The 21,936-nt window shown below is 53.3% G+C and overlaps 5 protein-coding genes across 5 annotated transcripts; 3 read left to right on the top strand and 2 right to left on the bottom strand.

Annotated features, from left to right (window-relative positions):
- Positions 1-1,444: 1,444 nt before the first annotated feature.
- N656DRAFT_794080 (uncharacterized protein) lies at positions 1,445-2,867 on the top strand (the record flags this gene model as incomplete). The annotated part of the gene is made up of 4 exons (XM_064817234.1): positions 1,445-1,615; positions 1,718-1,777; positions 1,845-1,932; positions 1,993-2,867. 4 exons carry the CDS (start codon positions 1,445-1,447, stop codon positions 2,865-2,867), a joined length of 1,194 nt encoding a protein of 397 aa, XP_064675197.1.
- Positions 2,868-5,479: 2,612 nt separating this feature from the next.
- N656DRAFT_50813 (uncharacterized protein) lies at positions 5,480-6,374 on the bottom strand. The gene has a single exon (XM_064809885.1). The coding sequence runs from the start codon at positions 6,145-6,147 to the stop codon at positions 5,695-5,697; it is 453 nt and encodes a 150-aa protein (XP_064675196.1). The 5' UTR covers positions 6,148-6,374; the 3' UTR covers positions 5,480-5,694.
- Positions 6,375-7,052: 678 nt separating this feature from the next.
- N656DRAFT_698793 (ARM repeat-containing protein) lies at positions 7,053-10,979 on the top strand (the record flags this gene model as incomplete). The annotated part of the gene is made up of 10 exons (XM_064810736.1): positions 7,053-7,142; positions 7,300-7,378; positions 7,501-7,967; positions 8,028-8,212; positions 8,285-9,477; positions 9,556-10,190; positions 10,241-10,286; positions 10,338-10,516; positions 10,626-10,749; positions 10,804-10,979. 10 exons carry the CDS (start codon positions 7,053-7,055, stop codon positions 10,977-10,979), a joined length of 3,174 nt encoding a protein of 1,057 aa, XP_064675195.1.
- Positions 10,980-11,090: 111 nt separating this feature from the next.
- Positions 11,091-11,959, top strand: N656DRAFT_773789 (uncharacterized protein; the record flags this gene model as incomplete). Its single annotated transcript, XM_064814131.1, has 1 exon — positions 11,091-11,959. A coding segment is annotated over exon 1 (322 nt), but the record flags the coding sequence as incomplete, so codon positions are not given.
- Positions 11,960-14,920: 2,961 nt separating this feature from the next.
- N656DRAFT_699367 (kinase-like protein) lies at positions 14,921-17,245 on the bottom strand (the record flags this gene model as incomplete). The annotated part of the gene is made up of 2 exons (XM_064810781.1): positions 14,921-17,031; positions 17,197-17,245. The coding sequence occupies 2 exons, from the start codon at positions 17,243-17,245 to the stop codon at positions 14,921-14,923; spliced, it is 2,160 nt and encodes a 719-aa protein (XP_064675193.1).
- Between the last annotated feature and the right edge of the window lie 4,691 nt (positions 17,246-21,936).

Here is a 21,936-nt window from a genome sequence, read left to right as displayed (position 1 = left end):
ATTGGATGTCCTGTACCTGGTCATTCCCAGTTCAGAACCCTCCGATCTGACTCCATCCACATTTGAACCAAAGCCATATCCAATCACCGACATCGTTACACCGGGCCAAACCTTTTGGGCTACCGACGCTGGCATGGCAAAGCATAAGGCCGCGCCATTTCTACCGTCAGACTCTCCTGAAGCCCTGCGTTTCCGACTCTTCACCGTCGCCCTCAGTGGTTGGTGCAGTGGCTTCCCGGGTTTGGACTTCAGAGCTCCTTCCTGCAGCCTGCACATAAGCCCGCCAAACGCAGGCCGGCCAGTCCACTTTCCTGTGCACGATCCAACCAGGCTCTCCCACGACTTCACTAGACCGCGCAGTTCGTCCGAACAAGAAGAAATGGGACAGGTTGCCCGACTGCGTACCGGTTTTGACCAGTCCAGTTCCATCTCCAGCAGGCCGGTTTGATTGGACCTCCCTGGCCTTCCCTGATATGCTCCCCGCATCGGCTTGGCTGAACCTTTGGCCCTACGGAGCGCACTTGAAGGTGTTTCCCGTCAAAGTTCATGGAACGGTTCCATAACGGTCGGCCTCGGCATCACAATCGCATACAGAATAAACATCCAGCGGAGTATGTGCCTGTAGTTGGATACTGTAAGTGACCGGAACAGAGGCGTTCTCCGTTGTGGCGGGAGCGATCCACAGCAGAAAAAACACCCTCATTCCCTTCAGGACACTGATTGATTTGCCTAACCCTATTGGCGCTTTGCGGCCCCAGCATAAGCCTAACTTGCCGTACCTCTCCAAGTAAGGCGTGAAAACGCTCCTGGCTTCGCCTCTCTCTGCAATTGTTTCTCAGCCAGTGCTTCCATGGTTGCCACCGTTGCGGTCAGCTCCTCGTCAAGTCTGGTTGTTTTCTGCTCCATCCGGAACACGGTGCAACGTGCACACGGCATCTCCAACCAACTGGATGTTGCCGCCTAAGCCTTGTCTTCCGCTGCAGCACATAGCAGCCCAGCTCCCTTTACTGTGTAGAGGGAGAATCAGAGGAAAGCACTCTGTGGTGAACCTGGGTAGGCACTTGTAGATATAACTCAACGTTACTCAGCGTTTCTTAGCCACCCACTGGGTGTTCTAGTGACAGGCCGCCAGTCACCGCCTGCGCTGCCCAGGCAGCCGGACCCACCCTGCCAGCCCAATCCCCCAAGCATCTGCTCTGATTCCATGCGGCCTCTGTCCATTTCTTCCACCACCACCCACCCACTCCGCACTTCTGGCCTTCCTCACTTCTTTCCATTTTCCCTCCCCTATTTTGCTCTGCCCTCCCCTGCCGCCCTGTCGGCTCACTCCGCCATCTCGATTTTTGTAACGTCCTGTCGGCCTGCTGCCTCGTGCTTGTGGTTCCTCGTCTGGTTTTTTTTTTCTCTTTTCTTCACACTTAATTCTTGCTCCAGACCCGCCACGATGGCAGGAAGGCCACCGAATCGGTCGAGTCAACCTCAGCCAGCTCCGCCGCCGCCAGCGCGTCAAAACGAGTACTTCGTACCTCGCGATGGCATCGACCGCGAAGTCATCACATCGGACATCTGCAGGTATTTGGGGAATGATGCGCTGGTGCGGCCTGGCACCTACGAGGTATGGTTCAGTTAGCCCGTCGTCATGCCTCTCCTATCCCTCACATGCACATTGCAAATCCCAAAATTTTTCTGTTCGATAACTTACAGTACTTCTTGATAGTCGTCGGACGGCCGTGTTACGCAGGGCTACTTCATTACAGCATACCGGAACCTAACTTCGGTAAGTGCTGGCGCCATCCTGGTCAGTCCTTACTGGGCACAGCTAAGCATTCTTCCCCGTTCGGTAGGCGATGATACAAGATTTGAAGGCCGACTCTGCACGATGGGAACAAGAGAGGCGCGCAGCGTCAAGGCCTACAGGCAGTGGGGCCGGAGGTACAATTCATTCGAGTCAATCGAACGCGGTATCTGTGAGAAGCTCTAACTCGCCAACAGCTCGAGACCAGCACCGTGCGCCACCCCCTGACTACACCTCATGGAAACAGGCCCAACAGGGTCGGGAATACGCTTCGTATGACCATTCTGCCATGGACGTTGACTATCCTCCCGCTACCGGCGCTGCCGGAAATGCTGCTTACGGAGGCCAGGCTTACATGACGGGCCAGGCTGCCTACCCCCCGGCCACATACCCGCCTCCGGCTCATGCTCCTACCGCTTATCAGGCTACGCCCTATCCATATGCGACTAACCCGCCTGCGCAGTATGCACCGGCTCCCCCGGTCGCTCAGGAGAGGTACCCCGTGCATTCACCGACTCCCGGGCCCGTCTCGTATTCTCAGGGTGCCTATGTCCAAGGGTCAGACTATGCAATCCAACAAGGATATCCTGCCCAGGCCAGAATGCAGCCACCATTGCCTCATGCAGCCACTGCTCCGGCTAGGCCTTACAGTACTGTGCCCACAACATCAACTCCGAGCTATGGAGATTTTCCACCGCCAGCCGGGATCCCTGCCGCTCAAGGCTTCCCGTCCGACGCTCGCTTCGGCCGCGGTGCGTATAATGCCGCAACAGCACAACCGCCTGCCGCTTCATCTAATGATTTAGGCTCCCCTGCAGGTACGGCTCAACGGCCAGGGTACGCCGTCCCGGATCCCCAGTACGATGCCGGCCAGAATCCCGTGCTTCAGTCAGCAGCTAGCCCCAGCAATGCACTGCCGGCGCCAACACCAGGCGGCGCAGTTCCGCCCCCACGCCGTGATCGTGACTCTGCAGAGCCCAGAGACAGGGAGCGGGAACGAGAACGGGACCGCGAACGAGAACGGGACAGAGACCGTGACCGCAGGGATCATCGGAAACACCGCCATCACTAATGGTCTCCTAGCCACAGGTTCCGATTTTCGTACTGCCGTGGATTTGCCGGAATATGTGGAGCCTATCAACGCCATGTTCTTGATCTCTGCCAATACCTTGGGGCCTGGAGTTCGTCGCGCTTGCTTTTGTTTTGCTTCTTTTTCCCTATTTCAAACCAACGACACGGGCTTGGGACTGCTTGCGTCTTGCCCGCTGACACCAGAGACCCATCCATTGGATAGACCAGTCCCTGGATTTTGACACAGACCTTCAGAGCTGCAAGTTGCATCTCTGGATCCTCTGGATACTGAATTTCCGTCGTTCAATCGGCTCCTGCGGAAAAGCCCTATCTCTTCCGGATCTTCTCTGGCCAGGACTCGTTCCACGCCGAATGGACATCAGAACGCACTCTCGGCACCTTTTGGAATTGAACTCCTGGATCTTGTCGTGGTTGGACGAAAGCCCAGTGCCGTGACATTCTGTTATATGTTGCGATTCCGAGGGCGGTACGAGGGATGCATGATACCGTGAGACTCAGGCTCCGTCGTACTGGAAGGAGCAGGCAATGTTGGACTATAACCTCTTTTTTACTCCGGATGGCTCCTCTCCTTGCTGTTCGGACCCGCTTTCAAGACTGTCCGCGCTCCATGGTTTACGTCTGCAGGTGATCCTGCTACGTCTGAGTCCAAGAATCGCCTTGCTGACCTCTCGAGGATCCTCGAGACCATCGAACAAAAGGACAAGGCCGAGGCCGGACAGCAAGGTGAGTGAGCATTCGGCAAAGCTGTATATATGGAGATGAAGTCCCGTGGATCAGAATACGCTACAGCATTCCTCACAATGGCCTCTCATCAAGCGAAACAAACGTGTGTCCGAAGCAAACTGACATACCGCAGGCCGGACTATGGAACCATGAACCGGACGCACCGCTGGACACATACTTAAGCCTCGGATTTTCCTGATGGATTGTTTTCTTTCCTGGACTACAACCCCATGGGTTACTCAGGCCTGATATCTGGATCCTTTTTGCTGGTTTGTCAAGCAGGATGGTCACAGCTCCTCTTTCAAGACTCCAAGCGGTTCATTAAAATGCCCACGGACTCCCGGATTTATCTGCTTTGCGGTTTACCCTTGGACTCTTTATGGTTTCTGACTGGCAAGCCGATGCAAAGATACTGCAATGGCAAATCAGAAATCACGGTAAGCTCGATGTTCTAATTCATACGATAAGCGGAGCGCCCGCTAGCTTGGATGGACCCTATGAACGCTCCTTACCTTTCAGCCCGCTTCTACACCAGCGCATTGATTGCTACGCCGTGCTTAGGACTGTTCTTAGCCATGGACAACCTCTGGATTTTCCGCGGACTTCATCCAAAGATCACATTGCATGACCTGACAGTTCTCTCTGGACCCTGTTGTCTCCCCAGGACATGACCAACGCCAAGAGATCGGATCTAACACACAAGAGATGATTTTCGAGGGAGACAGGCAAATCAAATCTTGATTCCTACAATAGCCTTGGATATGGAGGAATGTTGCGCGCACTTCGTTGGACGTTGAAGGACTTAAATCCGTTGCCATTGCCAGGACTGGTTTGCTCACCGGAACCCGCCGAGGATGTGGATGGATCTGCCCGGATGCTCAAACTACGACATTAGTCAGTCACCTATACTTTCCTTTTTATTCCGTCCTACATTCGTGCCCCGGCGATACCAGTGGACTGTGCCTATCCGGAGATGGAGGCTGACTCTAACCGCAGCTTCCAGGCGTGGCTCCGGGGGTGACCTGGATTTGCTGAGTGTTTTATTCTGCCAGAGGTCTGCCCTATATCGGCCGCTGATGGTCGTTCCTGCCGGAGGTGTGGCGGGTATGGAATTGCTGGATATTCATAGCTTCAGGACGGAATGAGCTTCCAGTTCGCGATTGTGGGCGTTTACTTGCAGGTTTCCAACGGCACTTGTTGCCATCGTCGCGCCGGGGTAAAGGACTACGGCGTCGGTTGGGGGCGGGGATTGAAGAGGGAGTAAACGGAATCTAGCCGCTTGGGAGCGTCACCTGTGGTCTCGTTTTATCTTGCTGTCGCGTGGGGATTATATTAATGATGAATCAAGTTTTACTCCCAGCTCGTGTCCTTGTCTCGGCATATTCTGAAAACATAAAGTGGTGGGATCCTATTTGTTGTTTGACTCTTGGAAACACTGAGGCCAGGGACGGTCGAGTATGCGATCTATGGAAACACAAGTTGGTTGTGAAGGGTCTTAACACAATGGAACGGGGAAATGATGGTTGGCTGATTGGAGTTGTCTTGGTATCTGTGTTGACAGTAGCCGTGTTCGCTCCTGTCCTGCGAAACCATCCGTGTATTCCATTATGTCGGATTGTCACAGCAACTGTGGGCAACCTTGAGGCTTTCTGAAGAGCATAGCCGTGAGATTAGGGAAATGGCCGTTCTGAATCAGGTTGCTCCGGCATGACACCAGGCATCATCAAGGGGCGCATGAGCTCCTTATGGGTGTGACACCTACAAACTAGTTTCATTACAACTACTGGGAAAGGCAATGTTTGATTCTTCGCCCAGCCAGAGGGTATATTACGATGTAAACAAACGGACCTGGTAACCCTTTTGTTCCGTATCTACTGTGAGATGGTTTAAGGGCGGGAAAATGGCGTGTAAATAGGGGTTCCATCCATATCAGGATCGTCTGGGACCCTCCTCCTGTTGGCTGTCGGTCCTCAGTGTATCAATCCCGGTTCTTCAACGTTGAGTCGAAGAACTGAGGTTAACCCCTGGCAATATATCTGCCTGGTTTGATCGATCGAGATTGAAGGATCAGCTGGATTCACCAGTTAGAGGTTAGGTAACTGCCTAAGTAGACAGTCCGGTTGGCCATGATCCGTGTCCCAGACCGAGCGTAGTATTACCTTTTTTTGTAAGGAATTCTGGTTGGCGATTAGAGGAATGTTGTGTGTGTGCTTGCCACCATCTACATACGTACTATACTCGTAACGTTGCGTAAGGTACACAAGCCCTGACGCAGCCCACAAGGTCGTCAGGCTGGCCAACTTGGCCGATTTGGTTGGGGTGGTCACGGTGTGGGGCCGCTCGGCGGGCAGGGCCAAGTGTGACGGAGGGGGAGGGGTCGAGGACAAAGGCGGTGAGGGAGATCGCCAGTGTTTTTGGAGACTTGGGATTTCCACGTTGGGTTGTGTTCTGCCCAAAAGATACCACCAACTATATACATTCTTCGATGGATTGCTGATTGAGATGAAGCACTTGTAAATACGGATGGTTGGAAGCATCCGTAGAAGGAAGCCTAGTGGCACGGAGGCCACATGGCCCTCGGGCTGGCTCGTCCCGGCTGATACGCATGCAGGGCCAACTTTCCGGCGTGTTTTACAGTATCCGTACAAGATTCACAAGTCAAGTGAAGGAAAAGGGGAGTAACAGAATGTGGCGTTCTTCCAAGTACGAGATGTAATTGGTTTGTGGTATGGAACATGGAAGGCAAGGGAAGAAACAACCCTATCGCTGCGACAGCCGTCGGTGTGCCGGTGCGCCGGCGTACCTTGCCGCTGCGGTGTGAAGCCCTCGAGCTCCTTTGGACTCGTGCTGAGCGACTCGAAACCTCGAGCTGATGTCGCTCTCCACATTGTCCATAACGAAAAATAGTCCCTCAAGAAGACACTTTGGACTGGCTTGCTTGCACAAGCCCGATTCTCTCGACGGGAGGTGTCAATGCTTTCCATCATGTTATGTTAGCGGCAGGTTATGTAGGTAGGCTCGGTAGGTTTGCGTCGTCTTCAAACAATCAGAGAACCATTGCCCGAGCCCCTGGCTACATACCAGTTACATAGGCCTCGGGCCGTTATTACCCTGGTCGTCTCAGGTACTGCGTAGGCCCCCTCCAGCGCTCCAGCGACACGCTTTTAGGCGGCTACCTCCTGTATACTCGCTGCCTTTGAGAGCGCTCGAGGCAACACAGCGTGAACTTGGCAGGCTCAAACCCACTTTCTTTCCTGCCCCGCCATTTCGGGGCCCTTGCCGACCTGCTTCCATTGCAACCAGATTTTGGCCCAAATTTTTTCTGGCCTGGCCCCCTCGACAACCACAACAACCGTTCTGGCTTCCGGCCACTCTTTTCTGCCCTTACCGCCCTCCTTCAAAAGCGTGTGGATGCGAAGTTTGGTCCGTTAGGTTGCCCACGATGGATGCCGCCGCCATTCGAAACTGCATCGCTGCCACTCTCGACGCCGATGCCGACGTCAGACGGAGGGCTGAGCTTCAGCTGAAGCAGGTATGTTTGGGGCGCGAGAGTTTGTGTGCTGTGTGCGAAGACGCGCTGTCGACACAACGACGTCTTGTCCTCTTTGGGCCTTTGCGCACAGCACCCGCCTCTCGACACCTTCACTGCCCGTATTCACGGCTCAGATGCTGACCTCTCCGCACTTCAGGCCGAGGCCCAACCAGGTTTCACGGACATCCTCCTGGATCTCGTCCAGTCCGAGCAAAATGCCACTCTTCAACTGCCCAGTATGCCGCATGCGCTCCCTGCCTTCACGCAAAGAATCCCCGTCCATAACCTGCCTTTGTTTTCCTCCTCACCAGGCTTTGGCCTTTCGCGAGGATAGGCCGCGGTGCTAATGAGTTGCTAGCCGTCATTTACCTCAAGAACCGCGTTAACCGTGCCTGGGAACGCCAAGAGTACTCTCCGAACGACCCTTTGATACCAGACGATGAGAAGGTGCGCTTTCGAGAACGGTTATTGCCCATACTCGCAAGCTCCCCAAACCTGGTGCGGCACCAGCTTGTGCCCATCCTGCAGCGCGTCTTGCACTTTGACTTTCCGGACAGATGGCCTACGTTTATGGACTACACCATACAGCTGCTCAACACCAACGATGCACGGTCAGTTCTGGCCGGCCTGCAGTGTCTCTTGGCTGTCTGCCGGGCCTATCGCTTTAAGGCTAGTGATAGCGACAGCAGGGCCCACTTCGACAAGATCATCGAGGCCAGCTTCCCAAGGCTGCTGGTAATATGCAATGAGCTGGTCAACCAGGAGAGCGATGAGGCGGGCGAAATGCTGCACATTGCCCTCAAATCATACAAACACGCCACATGGGTAGGTTCCCGCGGTTCTCTTGAGACCGCAACGAGTTGGAGGCTAACCACTGGGCGCCAGCTTGAGCTCTGCGAATTCCTCCGCCAAAGCCCCGTCAACCTTGGCTGGTGCACCGTCTTCCTTCAAACTGTATCCAAGGCTATTCCTGCGACCGCTATGCAGGGTGACCCTCTGGAGCGGGAGCGTCACCACTGGTGGAAAGCCAAGAAGTGGGCGTATTTTAACTTGAATCGTCTGTATATCAGGTATTGTGAAATCCCACGCCCCGGCGCCTTTACGTTGAGTCCCATATAGTTCTCAAACCTAACCTGCCGTAGACACGGCAACGTCCAGGCAGTCATGGACAGGGCCGTCGAACCACCCACGCGGTTCGCCAAGGAGTTTACTTCACAGGTCGCGCCTGAAATCCTCAAACATTACCTACAAGAGATCGAAAAGTGGGTGTCCAAGAGCATCTGGCTCAGTCGGCCATGCCTCTCGTACACCATTGTGTTTCTGGATGAGTGCATCCGTCCTAAGGATATGTGGGCGCACCTGAAGCCTCATTTGACCAATCTTGTCACGCACTTCATCTTCCCGGTCCTCTGCCTTACCGAGGAGGATATCGAGAAGTTCGAAGACGAACCCGAGGAATATCTCCACCGAAAACTGAACTTCTACGAAGAGGTTTCTGCGCCAGACGTTTCAGCTACCAATTTCCTGGTCACACTTACCAAGGCGCGGAGGAAACAAACCTTTGAGATCCTCTCGTTCATTAACGAAGTCGTGAACCAGTATGAGCAAGCTCCAGAAGGGAGCAAGAACCACATCGCAAAGGAGGGTGCTCTGCGCATGATTGGAACACTCGCGCCCGTCATCCTAGGCAAGAAGTCGCCCATTGCTTCGCAAGTGGAATACTTTCTGGTGCGCTATGTTTTCCCGGATTTCACCAGCCAGCAAGGATTCCTCCGCGCTCGCGCTTGCGATACCGTTGAGAAATTTGAGCAGCTGGATTTCAAGGATCAGAACAACCTTCTTGCCATCTACCGCCACATCCTCGACTGCATGGCCGATCCGAAACTTCCAGTGCGCGTAACTGCTGCCCTGGCATTGCAGCCTTTGATTAGGCACGATGTCATCCGGACAAGCATGCAAACGAGCATCCCTACCATTATGCAGCAGCTATTGAAGCTAGCCAACGAGGCGGATATCGATGCTCTTGCGAACGTCATGGAGGATTTCGTCGAGGTCTTTGCTGCCGAGTTGACGCCATTTGCCGTTGCGCTCAGTGAGCAGCTGCGTGATACCTATCTACGGATCGTCAGGGAGCTGCTGGAAAACAGCGAGAAACGGGATGATATGGACAACGAATATGGCGACTACTTGGACGACAAGAGCATAACAGCGCTCGGCGTATTACAAACCATTGGTACTCTCATCCTCACGCTCGAAAGCACGCCGGACATACTCCTTCATATTGAAGGCGTTCTGATGCCAGTTATCCAGATCACGCTGGAAAACAAGCTATATGGTACGTCTCCCACCCTCATTATTCCCTCCTGCATTATCAATGCCGCATCTTGCGACTATTGCTGACAAGGACTGCAAGACTTGTACAATGAGGTGTTTGAGATCATTGACAGCTGCACTTTCGCTGCTAAGCAGATCTCGCCCACCATGTGGAAGGCGTTTGAGCTCGTTCACACAACCTTCAAGTCCGGTGCCGAGTTATATCTTGAAGATATGCTGCCAGCCCTAGACAACTTTGTGCAGTATGGTGCGCCACAGCTCATGGAGAAGCCTGAGTATGTGGAAGCGCTATTTTCCATGGTTTCGGACATGTTCACGGACAACAAAGTTGGTGGTCTGGACCGGATATGTGCCTGCAAGCTCGCTGAGGCCATGATGCTCAGCCTGCGTGGCTACATCAACAATTGCGTCCACGGATTCATCAGTATGGCGATGGGCGTGCTTAGCACCCAGGACGTCAAGCCCAAATCTTACAAAGTCCATCTTATGGAGATGGTCATCAACGCTATCTACTACGATCCTCTTCTGTCTCTCCAGATTCTCGAATCCCAGGGCTGGACAAACAAGTTCTTCAGCCTTTGGTTCAGCAACATGTCTGCCTTCACTCGGGTACACGACAAGCAATTATGCATCCTGGCCATCATTGCTCTCCTCAACGTCCCACCAGAGCAAATCCCGCAAAGCGTTATGGTCGGCTGGCCGAGGTTGCTCCACGTAAGTTTGCATTTTCCCGCAGTCCCTTAAGCAATCAATCTGACATTCAGCAGGGCATCAAGGTTCTCTTTGACACCCTTCCGGAGGCCATGCAGAGTGAGTACAGATTCCACGGTGCCATCAGAGATTCGACTGACGGTCAAGCAGATCGTGAGGAGGCGTTGAAGGATGATTTCCAGTTTGAGAGCGGCACGTACGGGTATGATGACAGTGAGGAGGAGTGGGATGATGAAGAAGCAAACTGGGGGGCTGCGGAGAATGAAGAGGAGGCTTCTACCGAAGCCAAAGACGAGAGCACAGCGTATCTGGAATTCCTAAACGAGGAGGTAAGCTTGGCAAGGGACATAGGTCTTCTGAGCGATGTCTTGTTGAGCTCAGTCGACCTTCCGCGAACAGTTTACCTTTGGAAGTTTGCTGACACTCATTCGTAACCAGGCGCAAAAGTTCAAGCCCGCAGAGACCGAAGAATCTGACGATGAACTCGGCGAGGATAGCGTATTACTAGAGTCGCCTCTGGACAGGATTGATCCTTATCTCGCCTTCAGGAATTCCTTCAGGAGTAGGTGCCACAAGCCATCCCAACAATGTCGACGCCTCCGCTGACCCCCGGTAGAATTGCAGCAAGAACAGCCCCAATTCTACACTTCGTTGATATCACACCTCTCGCCAACCGAACAGTCGGCCCTGCACGAGGTTTGCCAGCGGGCTGATGCCCAAGAGTTTCTGGGAGGGCAAAGCCAATTCCCCATGTCCCGGGGACGGAATCCTACGGCGAACGGCACGAGTTAGATGCCCGCCCTGTTCCGAAGATTCTAAATACAGGGATGTTGGTGGTGACGGCGAGTGTAGAGGTTCTTAGGGAGCAGCGGTTTGGCGGAGACATGCATCGGACGCATCATCATATCAGGTTTGACGAAAAGCTGGATTTTCAGGGATGGGCTGGGGACGGAGGAGTTGGTGGGAAATGCTAGAGCGGTCTGAGACGAGCGAGATGAGAGGCAAGATAAGCAGCACATGCGAACAGTTTTATCGCAGCTGAAAGTATATCTGGGGATCATGGACATGGAAGGCCTTGCAGGCGCTATGTGGTCACTCTGGAACAGCGTGTTTTTCTTCCTCCTCCCATTACCCCGTCCCTTGTTCTTCCCCCGGCTTTTGTTTATCTTTTTTGTTACCCCTCTGCTTTATGTAGGTAGTTACCCCCTTTATTCCCCCATGTTTGGTAGATTCACGGAGAGACATGCCATCTTCACAGAAAGAGGAATGAAAAGCTCGGCACCGCCGGGACCTTTGCAGATAGCATGGGCTGGAGATTACAAGGCCTTCTCTGACGAGATTCCTCCTGTTCTCACAATCAAATGCCGCATGCTTGTGCGTACTGTAGTGTAAAGGAGACCATCCATGGGAGATGGTGCTCAGAGGTCAGGCAGGCATCAGATACCACAGGATCTTCGGTTAGGGAGTGGCAGCGGATGACATTGTGGGCGGGCGGTGCACATACAACGGGTTTGTATAGGGCTTTTCCATTTTCTCTCTTTCTCTGATGATGTGATGATGTACCTGAGGAAGTTGGAACAGACACCCCTTACACCATAAAGTCTTGTCAGCAACTCATCATCTGTGAGGTCGTTGGGAAGAATAAGCCGCATGGCCTTGGCGGGGGTGGCCAAGGGAAAACGTGCTGACGCCTCGTTTCTTGGGGCTTTATTATTATTTTCTCCGGCAGGAGCGAAAGGATATGGGAAGCATCTTGCGGCAATGGGATGGAGTGTCAGAAGGCGAACAGAACAGACACATAGTATGTCTCTCCTTTAATGCCTCAAGGCCAAGAATAACCTATCAGACAACACCACCACCACCACCACCCTCAACGTCGAATCGAGGTAGGACTGCGATTCCATCATCATGGCTAACTTGAGGCCTGTCATCCATTGAAGAGCGGTGGGTAGCACAAACTCGTCTCCCAAGCAAGCCGTGCCCTGTATGGTCGAATGAGTGTAAGAGAAACAGAAAGCTTGTCTTTAACCAAGGGAGGAGAGGAGGGTACGGTGTATTGGGAGTCACGTAAATACAGCATGTATACTCTGGTCCCCTGTCGGGCAACAAGATGTCGAGAACATGTGAGGTGTGAGGCTTCTTGGGTTGCGACAGAACAGGTTTGCACCAGTTCGTTCCCCTGACCCCCACGCAATGCATGCAGGTTGACATCCATTCCGGGCTTTGTGCAGATGGTCTAGTCTAGTGTACGTGAGGTGAGGTGGAATGGCTGCAGCGAATTTGATGGAGGGGATGTCCTTTTATCCGCTCCAGTCCAAGGAGAAGCCAAGGCCAACAAGCGGGTTTGATGCAATATCATCGTCGTCTTGCTTTGCAAAAGCTGGGCGGAAGATGGTATATCTATAAACTACATAGTGCTGGTTGCCTTCATTGTTGGTGGGATAATTATGTGCGCAACCAAGCAGTCGATGGTCCCAACTCTTTGGTCACTTGTAGTCATCCGTAAGCCCTCAGCTACCTGTGTACCGGCGTGTGATGAGACAGTAAGGATTTCAGTGTGGCGAAGTCACCGGTTTCCGGACTCCCTTGGAGTTGGAACTATGTTACTGCCTTGGAGAGTGATGAGGGAAAGAAAAGAGATGTGATGCCCCCCAAGTTGGCGGTGAACACGCGTATGTATGTATTGTACTGTATGTATTGTATTGTACGTACATATGTAGATACGATGAATCTTACACCTCAGCACTACCGGTACAACAGTACATACAAACCTTACTCGATACCTAGACTACGGGCCTGGCCTGGCCCCATGGAAGACCCCTCTTGCTCACTGCAGCAGTAGCAAGACCACTGAAAACCAGTCTCACCAACTCCTCTTCCCCCCATCCGAGATCGAGTATCCCACGTGCAGCCTGCTTAGTGGGGGAGCAATATCTCCATCAGGAAACAGCCAGAACTTACGCGAAAGCGAGGCCAAGCACCGCCAGGTCGAAAAATAGCCACAAGCTACAAACTGCTAGCCTAGGGGACGGAAATACACCAGGCCAAGGCCATGGGTAGGTTGGATTCATCGAGGAAGAAGCGGGATGTGAGACGTGCTGGCCATGCCGTAACGTAGGGCATTATGCCCCATCAGCCGAAGCAGAAGATTAAAAACGGTCTGATCAAGCGATGTGCGACACTCCTGTGTAAATCGAGGGAGAGAAGAACCAACTGCTCATCCCTTCCTAGTTTCCAGACCGGCGGGTGGACTGCTGCTGCCCTGGGGGTTGCACTAAAGTTAAAGGCGGGGAAGCTGTTGCTGCTGCTGCTGTGGCACACATCTCTGCGCAATAAACTCGTTCATACATATGGGGAATCCATACACAAGGTACCGTAAAAACTCGACAAATCCGTCCTCTTCTACTGCGCGTACCAAAGCAGGCGACGTATCTCATGGCTCAGTCCTCTTTGGCATCCTAACTGTAAGGTTTGAACCACTGCAGGCCAGTCGCAAGCCGGCTGCCTGGGATTGGTCGGTTGGCTTGGGTACGCGCAGTAGAAGAGGACGGATTTGTCGAGGTTTTACGGTATGTATTGCACATCAGGTTACAGTGTAGGTCTGAATGCGGTGAAGGGCTCCTCCTCCATGTGCATACACCGGCAACACGGCAGAGCTCATGATGGGCAAAGTCTGGGGAAGCCATTCCTGAGTGACACACATGCACGTCACAGCACGTTCTCTCTCATGCAATTCCAACAATGTGATTCCTTCTTCCCACCCGGCCAGGTGACTAACCAATTACTGCAGTATGTATGTACAATGCGCACAGCACCCGGCAGCTCATCACATGGCTTGCCAGCGAACTTGTGTCTCCTTGACTCGCGACGCCAGATAAATCATCGCTCCCTGCTTCGAGGTTTGTAAGCCCAAACTCGGAATCCTGAAAAAATTCGCATATCGGCTCGCGTTCAGGATTTCGGCTCAACTCAATTTAACGCACGATCAAGGTTGGATGCCGGCTGACTGGTTGGTTGGGGGTCGTTGTTGTGTAGCGCTTCTTTTTTGCGCTTTCCGGAGAGATAGTGTGCTCGGGCCCAATCAGCCGAGCATGCGCCCTGCAGCTACGCGCTCCCCGCCCCATCCTGCCGGAACCCCCTGGTCCGAATCCTCGGCCTCTTTCAACCAACCCAAGCGAAGAGTGAGAATCCGAGACCTGCCGTTGTTTCGTTGGGAAAGTGGAACGTAGATGTGTTCGAGCCGGGCCACCGCGAAGGAGCATTATGGCGGCAATGGGTAGCTTGTTGGCAAATCTTTCCTGGCCATTCTCCCGTAGCATAGGTCTCCGATTCGAGAAAGTAACCCCCATCGTCACCGATCTATGTATCAAACAATTAAACATATGTACCGAGCGGCCTGCTCCGGCCGCCGACCAATTAGGTCCTCCTGGGTCCTTGCACTCCCAACATCACCAGGACCGGGGAAGGGAAGCTGAAATGGCTCGAAAAAGAGCAACAGAATTCTTGACAAAGGGACGATGCTGAGACGCTGGGTGATTGCTCCCGATACGACCCCAGAGTGAGAAAAACTGCCCATGACGTGTTGTGAGATGATGCACCGGTGCCGCCCATCCAAACGCCTTGTATGATTTGTGAGAAAGCCCCCTCAGTTTTGACAAAAAGGAAAGGAACCGCTGCCCTGTCATAAACCTTACAAACAGGTCTGATCGCAAAAACCGCCCCTCTTCTCTTCCTCAGTAGCCCGCGCTCCCTGGCATCTTTCCTAATGAGTGTGTGCCGTGTTCTTTTGGAGGGAGGTGGTTGTGGCAGTAGATCTTTTTCCCACTCGCACGCGTCTGACACGCTTTCTTGGAGGCGTCAATCATTGTGGCCGCGTTGGGCTCGTCGTAGCTGTCCGACTGGCAGCACTCAATGTTCTTCACCCATCGGTTGTTGACTACCTGGGCGATCGTAGCCCGCTTGTCCGGGTCCGGGTTGAGCATTTGGAGGAGCACTCGCCGCAGGGCCGGCGGTTTGACAAACGTGTCAAACACCCACACGTGGGGATAATCCACTTCCGTGATGGCCATCTCCGAGTCCGCATGGCTCCCATTCCACTTCTCCCACCCGCGGACGAGTTTGGCATAGGTCTCCGAGTTCGACCCGCTTTCTTTGCTGTTGACTTCGGCCCTGTGCCATAGAGGGCCCCCAAAGATGAGATTCACCATCACAATGGCCGAGCTCCAGACGTCCAGGCCGCGTGGGTCGTAATCGCCCGACTTCTTGAGCACTTCGGGTGAGATGTAGGGCATACTGCCGCAGATGCCTGGCGCGCAGCGACGCACATCGCCCATGTTCTTCCCGCACTGTCCGCCCGCCTCCCTAAGCCCCGGGTGGATCCCAGAAAAAACCTCAGAGACACCAAAGTCCGTGATTTTCAGCCGGCATTCCTTGGTGATGAGCAGATTCTCGAGTTTGATGTCGCGGTGCGCGATGCCGTTGGAGTGCAGGTAGTGGATGCCGTTGATCAGCTGCTTGAATATACAAAGACGGTCCTTTTCCCTGTCTTCGCCCTTGAGATACTTCTTGTTCACCAGCGTAAACAGGTCGCCGTCCTCGCAATACTCCATGACATGGTTCCATCGCCCGTGGTCGATGCACAGCCGTACGGTATCCACGATGTTGGGATGGTGCAGACTCTTCGCAAGGGTGTACTCGGACTTGATTTTCTTCTCGTACTCTTCCTTCGTCTCGCTCGATGATTTGCCGCGGAATTCCTTGACAGCATACAACTCGCCGCCGTTCTTGGACACCATCAGAGTGACCTTTGACGTTGCGCCCTTGCCCAGGTGCTTTCCGTGACGGCCTAGTAGCTTGTGTTGGTACTCAAACTCGGCTGTGAGCTCAGCCACATCGACGGTGAAATCGTCGGGCAAGCTCAAGCTCATGCGGCGGGCTTTGACGCCGGTGCCCGTCTCCGCAGGCAGGCCCCACAGTGATCTTTCCATGGGAATTGCCTTTTCTGCGTCCCCAGACACGGCATCCTCCTGTTTCTTATAGTCAAAGCTACTCGCACGCCTCCTGAGCTGCAGTTCCTGCCTCGAAGGGCCGCCGCGATTACCATTGGCTAGAGTCGCTCGAGGGCGCAGCGAGAAGCCAGTCGCCCTGCGCTTTTCCTTTTTGAAAAAGGCGTCCGACCCGGGCACAGTGGGCTTCGAAGCCTCTTCCCTCGTCTTCATAGCCATCTCTAGCGGCGAGCTCGGGGAGGGCGGCGAATTGGAGCGGGTAGTGGCTGAACTCCTATTCATGGACCAACGCCGCGTCGGTATCTTTCGTTGGGCAGCTTCGGGAAGATTCAGCGTGGACATTGTAGCGCTATGCGTCGAGTCGGGGAGGCCGAGCGCCGGCTTCTCTGCTTGTGATCCTACGCGGCGAAGAAAGCTAGACATGGTCCGTTTGAAATTCGAACTCGAGCCGAACGTCGAGCGTCTGGAAGGAGGTGCGGTACGGGGCGTCAAAGGGGTAGACGCGGGCAGAGAAGTGGAAAGTGTTGACCCAGGACTCCCGGGCGCGGTTGGCGGCCGAACGGTGGCGGTATCAACAGCAAGGGGTGGCTTCGGGACGGGTGTGGCGCCTGGCCCCGCGGTGCGGAAGTGGCCTGCAAGCTGGTCCTGCGCCGCGTCCTGGTTTGTGAGGGCCTCAAAGTCCTGCGACTGGCGGCCGCTCACAGGAGTGACGGGTTCATTGACGGCCTCGCTATCGGTCTCATCGCCCTCTTCTAATATGGGGTGTGTCAGGTCGGTGGGATATTGCCGAGGCGACGAAGAAAGGCTCGACTGGTTGGAGCCGGATTGGCTCGCCGTGTCTGGAGTGAGAAAAGTTGAGTCGACTGTTTGTTTGCTAGTTGCGGACGAAGTGGGGGAGGGAGAAGGCGAGGGAGAAGGAGAAGGAGCCAAAGAGAGAGATTCAAGGTGGGAGTGAGGACGAAGGGGAAGCCGCTCATGGCTCAAATTGAGGAGGGCAAAGATACCTAAAGAAGAGGTCTGCGTCGCAGCAGCAGCCAGCACCGAGACGGCCATGGTTTGGACGGGAATAAACCGTCAGCAGACGGCGGTGGCAGCAGCCGGGCAGGGGCGGTACGCCCACACCTGAACCACAGTTACCACACCCACACACAAACAAGCCTTTCAGGTCCTTGAATAATCAAAGGGCTAACGTCAGAGGGCCGGCGACCACCTGCACTCGGCAAGCGAAGCGCGAGGGGCCGAGGGCACAAAGAAGGGCAGAAGGGGTCCACGCCCGCAAGTTGCAGGTAGGTGCCCGGAAAACTGCCTTTTCTTGGGAACTCGAGCAGATCGGCGGGGGCCGATGACGCTGATGAGTCCCCTCTGACAAAACACCTCAACCCCCCAAAAAATTCCTTGGACAAGGCAGGTAAATGCAAGGTACGCAACCACCCTCCTTTCAAAGCCTTGCGCAATAACGCAGAGCAATGGCGGAAAGAAAGGCCGGTACACCGGGTCCAAATCGGAAGCTGGCTGCTCTGTCGCTTTCAAGTTTCACAACGACCAGACCACAACAACAAAGCGCCGGCAACCAAGCGACGGGCACAAGCGCACTAATTATATAGCGCCTCAAGCCGCGCAAAGGCCTCCCCGGAGATTCGTCGCTGCGTCAGGCTTCCCTCTGATCGGCGGCGTTTCTTGGGACGACAATCGCTCTCTGCCAAGCGTCTCTCATGTGTAAGGCGAGATTTGCGTAGCCCAGTTGTAGGAGGCGTGGCGTTCTGTCGAACTACACAAAAGCGGCCGAGATTTGCGTATTCAAATGCCGGTTGGCTTAGCGCGCACTCTTGGCGACGAGGAGTGCCGATTTGGGCGAGGCAGAGCGTGGAAAAGAGCAAAGAAGGAAGCAGACGCCCTCTGGCGGGATGTTTATAATATCATTGTGAGAAAAGACGAGGCGGGAATTTGCTGGTTAAAACTTAGCACAAACCTGAAGCCTGCTTTTCGCCTCCTCGCCGGGTAAGAGGTGTAAGAAGCGGCTGGCTGGTCTGGGTCTGAGGGTTCCGAGGGTATTTGGGCGAGGAGGGTGGTGGGGTGTGGTACTGCACAGTACCTGCACTATTGTCACTGCTAGCGCATACAATCTGGGCCAACGGAACAGTTGCAGTTTCATTGATTCAGTACTATCCAGTACTAGTAGGCTTTTTTAGGTTCAAATTGTGCCCAGCCTCGGTGTCTCAAAGTGTAACATACAAGGCACTCTCTGCTTGAAGTATCCGATACTACTATCTGACCAACCTACAAAAATTGCCCTGCTATGCACGTTAGCACCGGGAATTAAGCTGATTGATTGTACCGCTGACCTGGAAGTCTTCCAGGTTTGATGGGACAGGTGCATGCTGTCGTATGTGAACCTTGAGAAGGAGCAACTACCACTGAACTGAAGTCCCCATGTTCGCTTCTCTATTGCTGAGATAGGTACTTGGTGTACCTAGGCTGGCGCTTTCCAGACATCCAGATCGCCGGGGCTCCAGTCGACTTGTTTGCAACGTTATGTGTGAAGGAAGGAGACAAAAGCGCCGAGAGGGACACGAGTTCAAACGAACTTCTTGGCAGCTCCATTTCCTCCACACTCCCCAGAAGATGACAATGATACTTTATTAATCCAAGACACAATCACTCTCGCGCGTCAAAATCTTGTTTGAACGTTATACTTCTTATACGTGTAGACTTGCTGGAGCCCGGCTACTTCCAAACGGCGCATCACCACGACGGAGTGGGTTCCGCCCCTATGATCTTGGATACCTACTGTACAGTACATACCTTACAGGTGGCTGAACTACTGTGGTACAGTACCTAAGGTAGGTAACGCCGCTCATGTAACATTCTGAACTGTCGGTAATTTCGTATACTACACTAATACGCCAGGTACGGAGTACCTTGCCATTCTTGGCATCTGGCCAATCAAAGCTAAGTCCACCATCAGACAGGGTGGGATGGCCCACCCCCACCCATGGCAGCGCCGAGAGGCCGAGAGGGCCGATTCGGGCCCCTCCAATTTCGGAGCAAACTGATTGGCTAGAACAAACGGGTTGTCTTTGCAGACGACCGGCGCTCTTCGGGCAATCCAATATCAGGAGTACTGGAGACATGCCTTTCAGGAGACGGAGAAGCCTGGATGTATCAACTGACAGAATCTCGCCATTTATGCAACTGCGGGGTTTGTGGGATTCTTTATTGCGCTGTCTGTTTCCCGTGGTGTCGGAGCAGCCGGTCGATTCTTGGCCGGCTCGGCTCTGAGATGCGTCCTATCGTTCTCGCCGCCAAGACCCACCAAGCCCGCCGAGAAATATGTGGCAATGTCCCGTCCGACTCGGCTTCTGTGAAAGCGCGATGATCGTGCAACAATGCCTCTGAGTGAGAAGTGTCTGTCCGATCGGCTTCTTATGTGTGCCGCTCCGTGCTCTCGCATTTTGCTCTTTTCCTCGAGCGGTGGCATTTCAAAAGCGTTTCCAGTACGGATAGTTACGACTTCATGCTTGAAGTACGGTATAATACTGTATAGTACAGCCGACGTACGCTCTGATTCGTTCACAGCACGCCATTACTAGTAGTGGTCTTTTTCCAAAGTGACGCAGTGACGACAAGCGGTGGGCTCACCTTGCTTACCTTACATTCAATTCGCAGGATATTCGTACAATGTAAGTACAGTACAATACCTAGTACAGAATACACAGCCCTGGACCAGCTTTCCTAGCATTAGGCAGCATGTTAGCCCGATGCAGTGTGTATGAAAGCAGGTATTTCCATTACAGCCTTGGTTTTTTGTACCGCACCGATGTCTAGCGAAACAATATTCATATAGGAGCGAGATGGATTAGATGCGGTTTGTCTGAAACCAAGCAGAGCGAATCGAGGGCGACGTGGTTTGTCATTGCTCGCGTGGGGTTTCCCGATCCGATCCTGATCCAAGGGTTCACATTGAGCAATTCTCCTCGGTTGGCGGAAAACACAGATACGGAAGTCCTGCGAGCTATGTGTATGCGCATACAGTCTGTATAGCGTGCCAGGGTTTATCATCAATTCATAAGCTGCTCAATCCAATCGTTCCATATTCACCTTAATAGGCACCTAGGCGTCTGTTAAACTTTCGTGGTTTGCAGTGATCCTTTGGGCTTTATAGAACTAAGTGAAAAGTCTCAATCATGGTTTACCATACGTACTGTAAATACACTACAGTACGCTCGTTGGCTGCGATCACCTGCGGCTATGGCGTTCCTTGGCCTGGTGGCATGCCAGGGACTCAGCAGCATTAGCCGTTGCCAAGGTCTCGGCGTCCGTCATCAGGCTCATCGTCCGCTCAAGCGCCCCAGTTGAGATACTCAAAACCATTTGTTTAAGATTCAAGTCTTGAGACTCTGAAGCGTTCGGATTGCGCTGTAAGAAGAATCTTCTCTGCTGCTGGCGCTGTTAGCTGGCTGAAAAGTCATCTGTATCGCTGTCGGCTAAGATATGGTAACCATGGATGTATCTTACCGAGCTGCTAGTATGTAATGTGAGGTATTGTACATACAATACTGTACGGAACTACCTACTGCCCCCACGTTCGCTACCATTTTCCTCCACTAATAAGGTTGATTACATCGCTAAATTTTACCAATCCCCCCAATCGGCCGTCGGGGTCATCAACCGGCAACAACGCGTGTTGGCCAACTCGTGTAGGCTTTTCCGACTGTCTTATGTTTCTGTGTGTGTATGCGTCTGTATCTACAGTACCCCCCTTGTTTGTTCGTTAGCGCCTGACTTCAAGACCAGGGTCAGCCCTCAGATTTCAATTTCAACATCAAAACGCCCAATTTTCCTATGGAAATAACGCTCTGAAGAAAATAGTCTCCTTGAGTATTGCTAGATACTCTTTTTTCCTGTATTGAGTCAATCTATCTGGCTGCTGAGAAGCATTTCTCTGATTTCTGGACAAGAACCCCTGTCGGGAGTCCCGCGCTAACAAACAAACAAGGGGTGAACTCTAGGGAAGGTAGGTACGGAGGTTGGGGCCAAAAGTATTCACCACTCTCCTGCTAGTGCCAAGCCTGTCTACGTGTGAGAAGCCGGAGAGAAGGGAGACACACTGTATTTTCTTTGGGAATAGCGTTCCCTCGCAGATCTCACTGGAGTGGGTACTGAAGCTGCCCTGTAATTGGCCCTGTAAATGGGCATACTATTGTGCGATACAGTGGCTCGTTATAGGTGGCTGGCCGTGACTGTGCGAACCTTACTGTATCCTGGGACTTGGCATTCTTGGCAAGAGGAAGGTGGTGAATACTTTTGGCCCCAACCTCCGTATTTTTACCTATATTCAGTAATCGATGTGTAGTGTAACATGATCACTCTTCTCGAATCTCAAGGTATAGATATATCAACCGGTGAGTAGTACATCTGGATATGAAGTGAGCAGATTGACTACAAGTGTCTAGTCTTCATTCTTGATATATGTATGCGACCCATCTAATATCCTTCCATGGGTTATTGTGACTGTAGTGTCGAGGTGGCCGGAGCCTTGCACCGCAACGAGTTGGTCTCCAGACGGTCTTGGCAACGCGATCTCCCGTCTCGGCATCCTGTTTGTCCGTCTCACCTGCTGGAGTGTTTCGTGAGGTGTTTGTGTCAAATTATGGAGGAGTTCAGTAGGTACATACCTACCTCAGCAGCTTAGGTAGTGTATGTAGTGTAGTGTACGAGGGAGCATACAAGTTGAAAGGAGGCAC

Source organism: Canariomyces notabilis (assembly GCF_033297395.1).
Source record: "Canariomyces notabilis strain CBS 508.74 unplaced genomic scaffold N656scaffold_1, whole genome shotgun sequence".
Lineage (NCBI taxonomy): Eukaryota > Fungi > Ascomycota > Sordariomycetes > Sordariales > Chaetomiaceae > Canariomyces > Canariomyces notabilis.
This window is presented reverse-complemented; position numbering and strand designations above follow the sequence as displayed.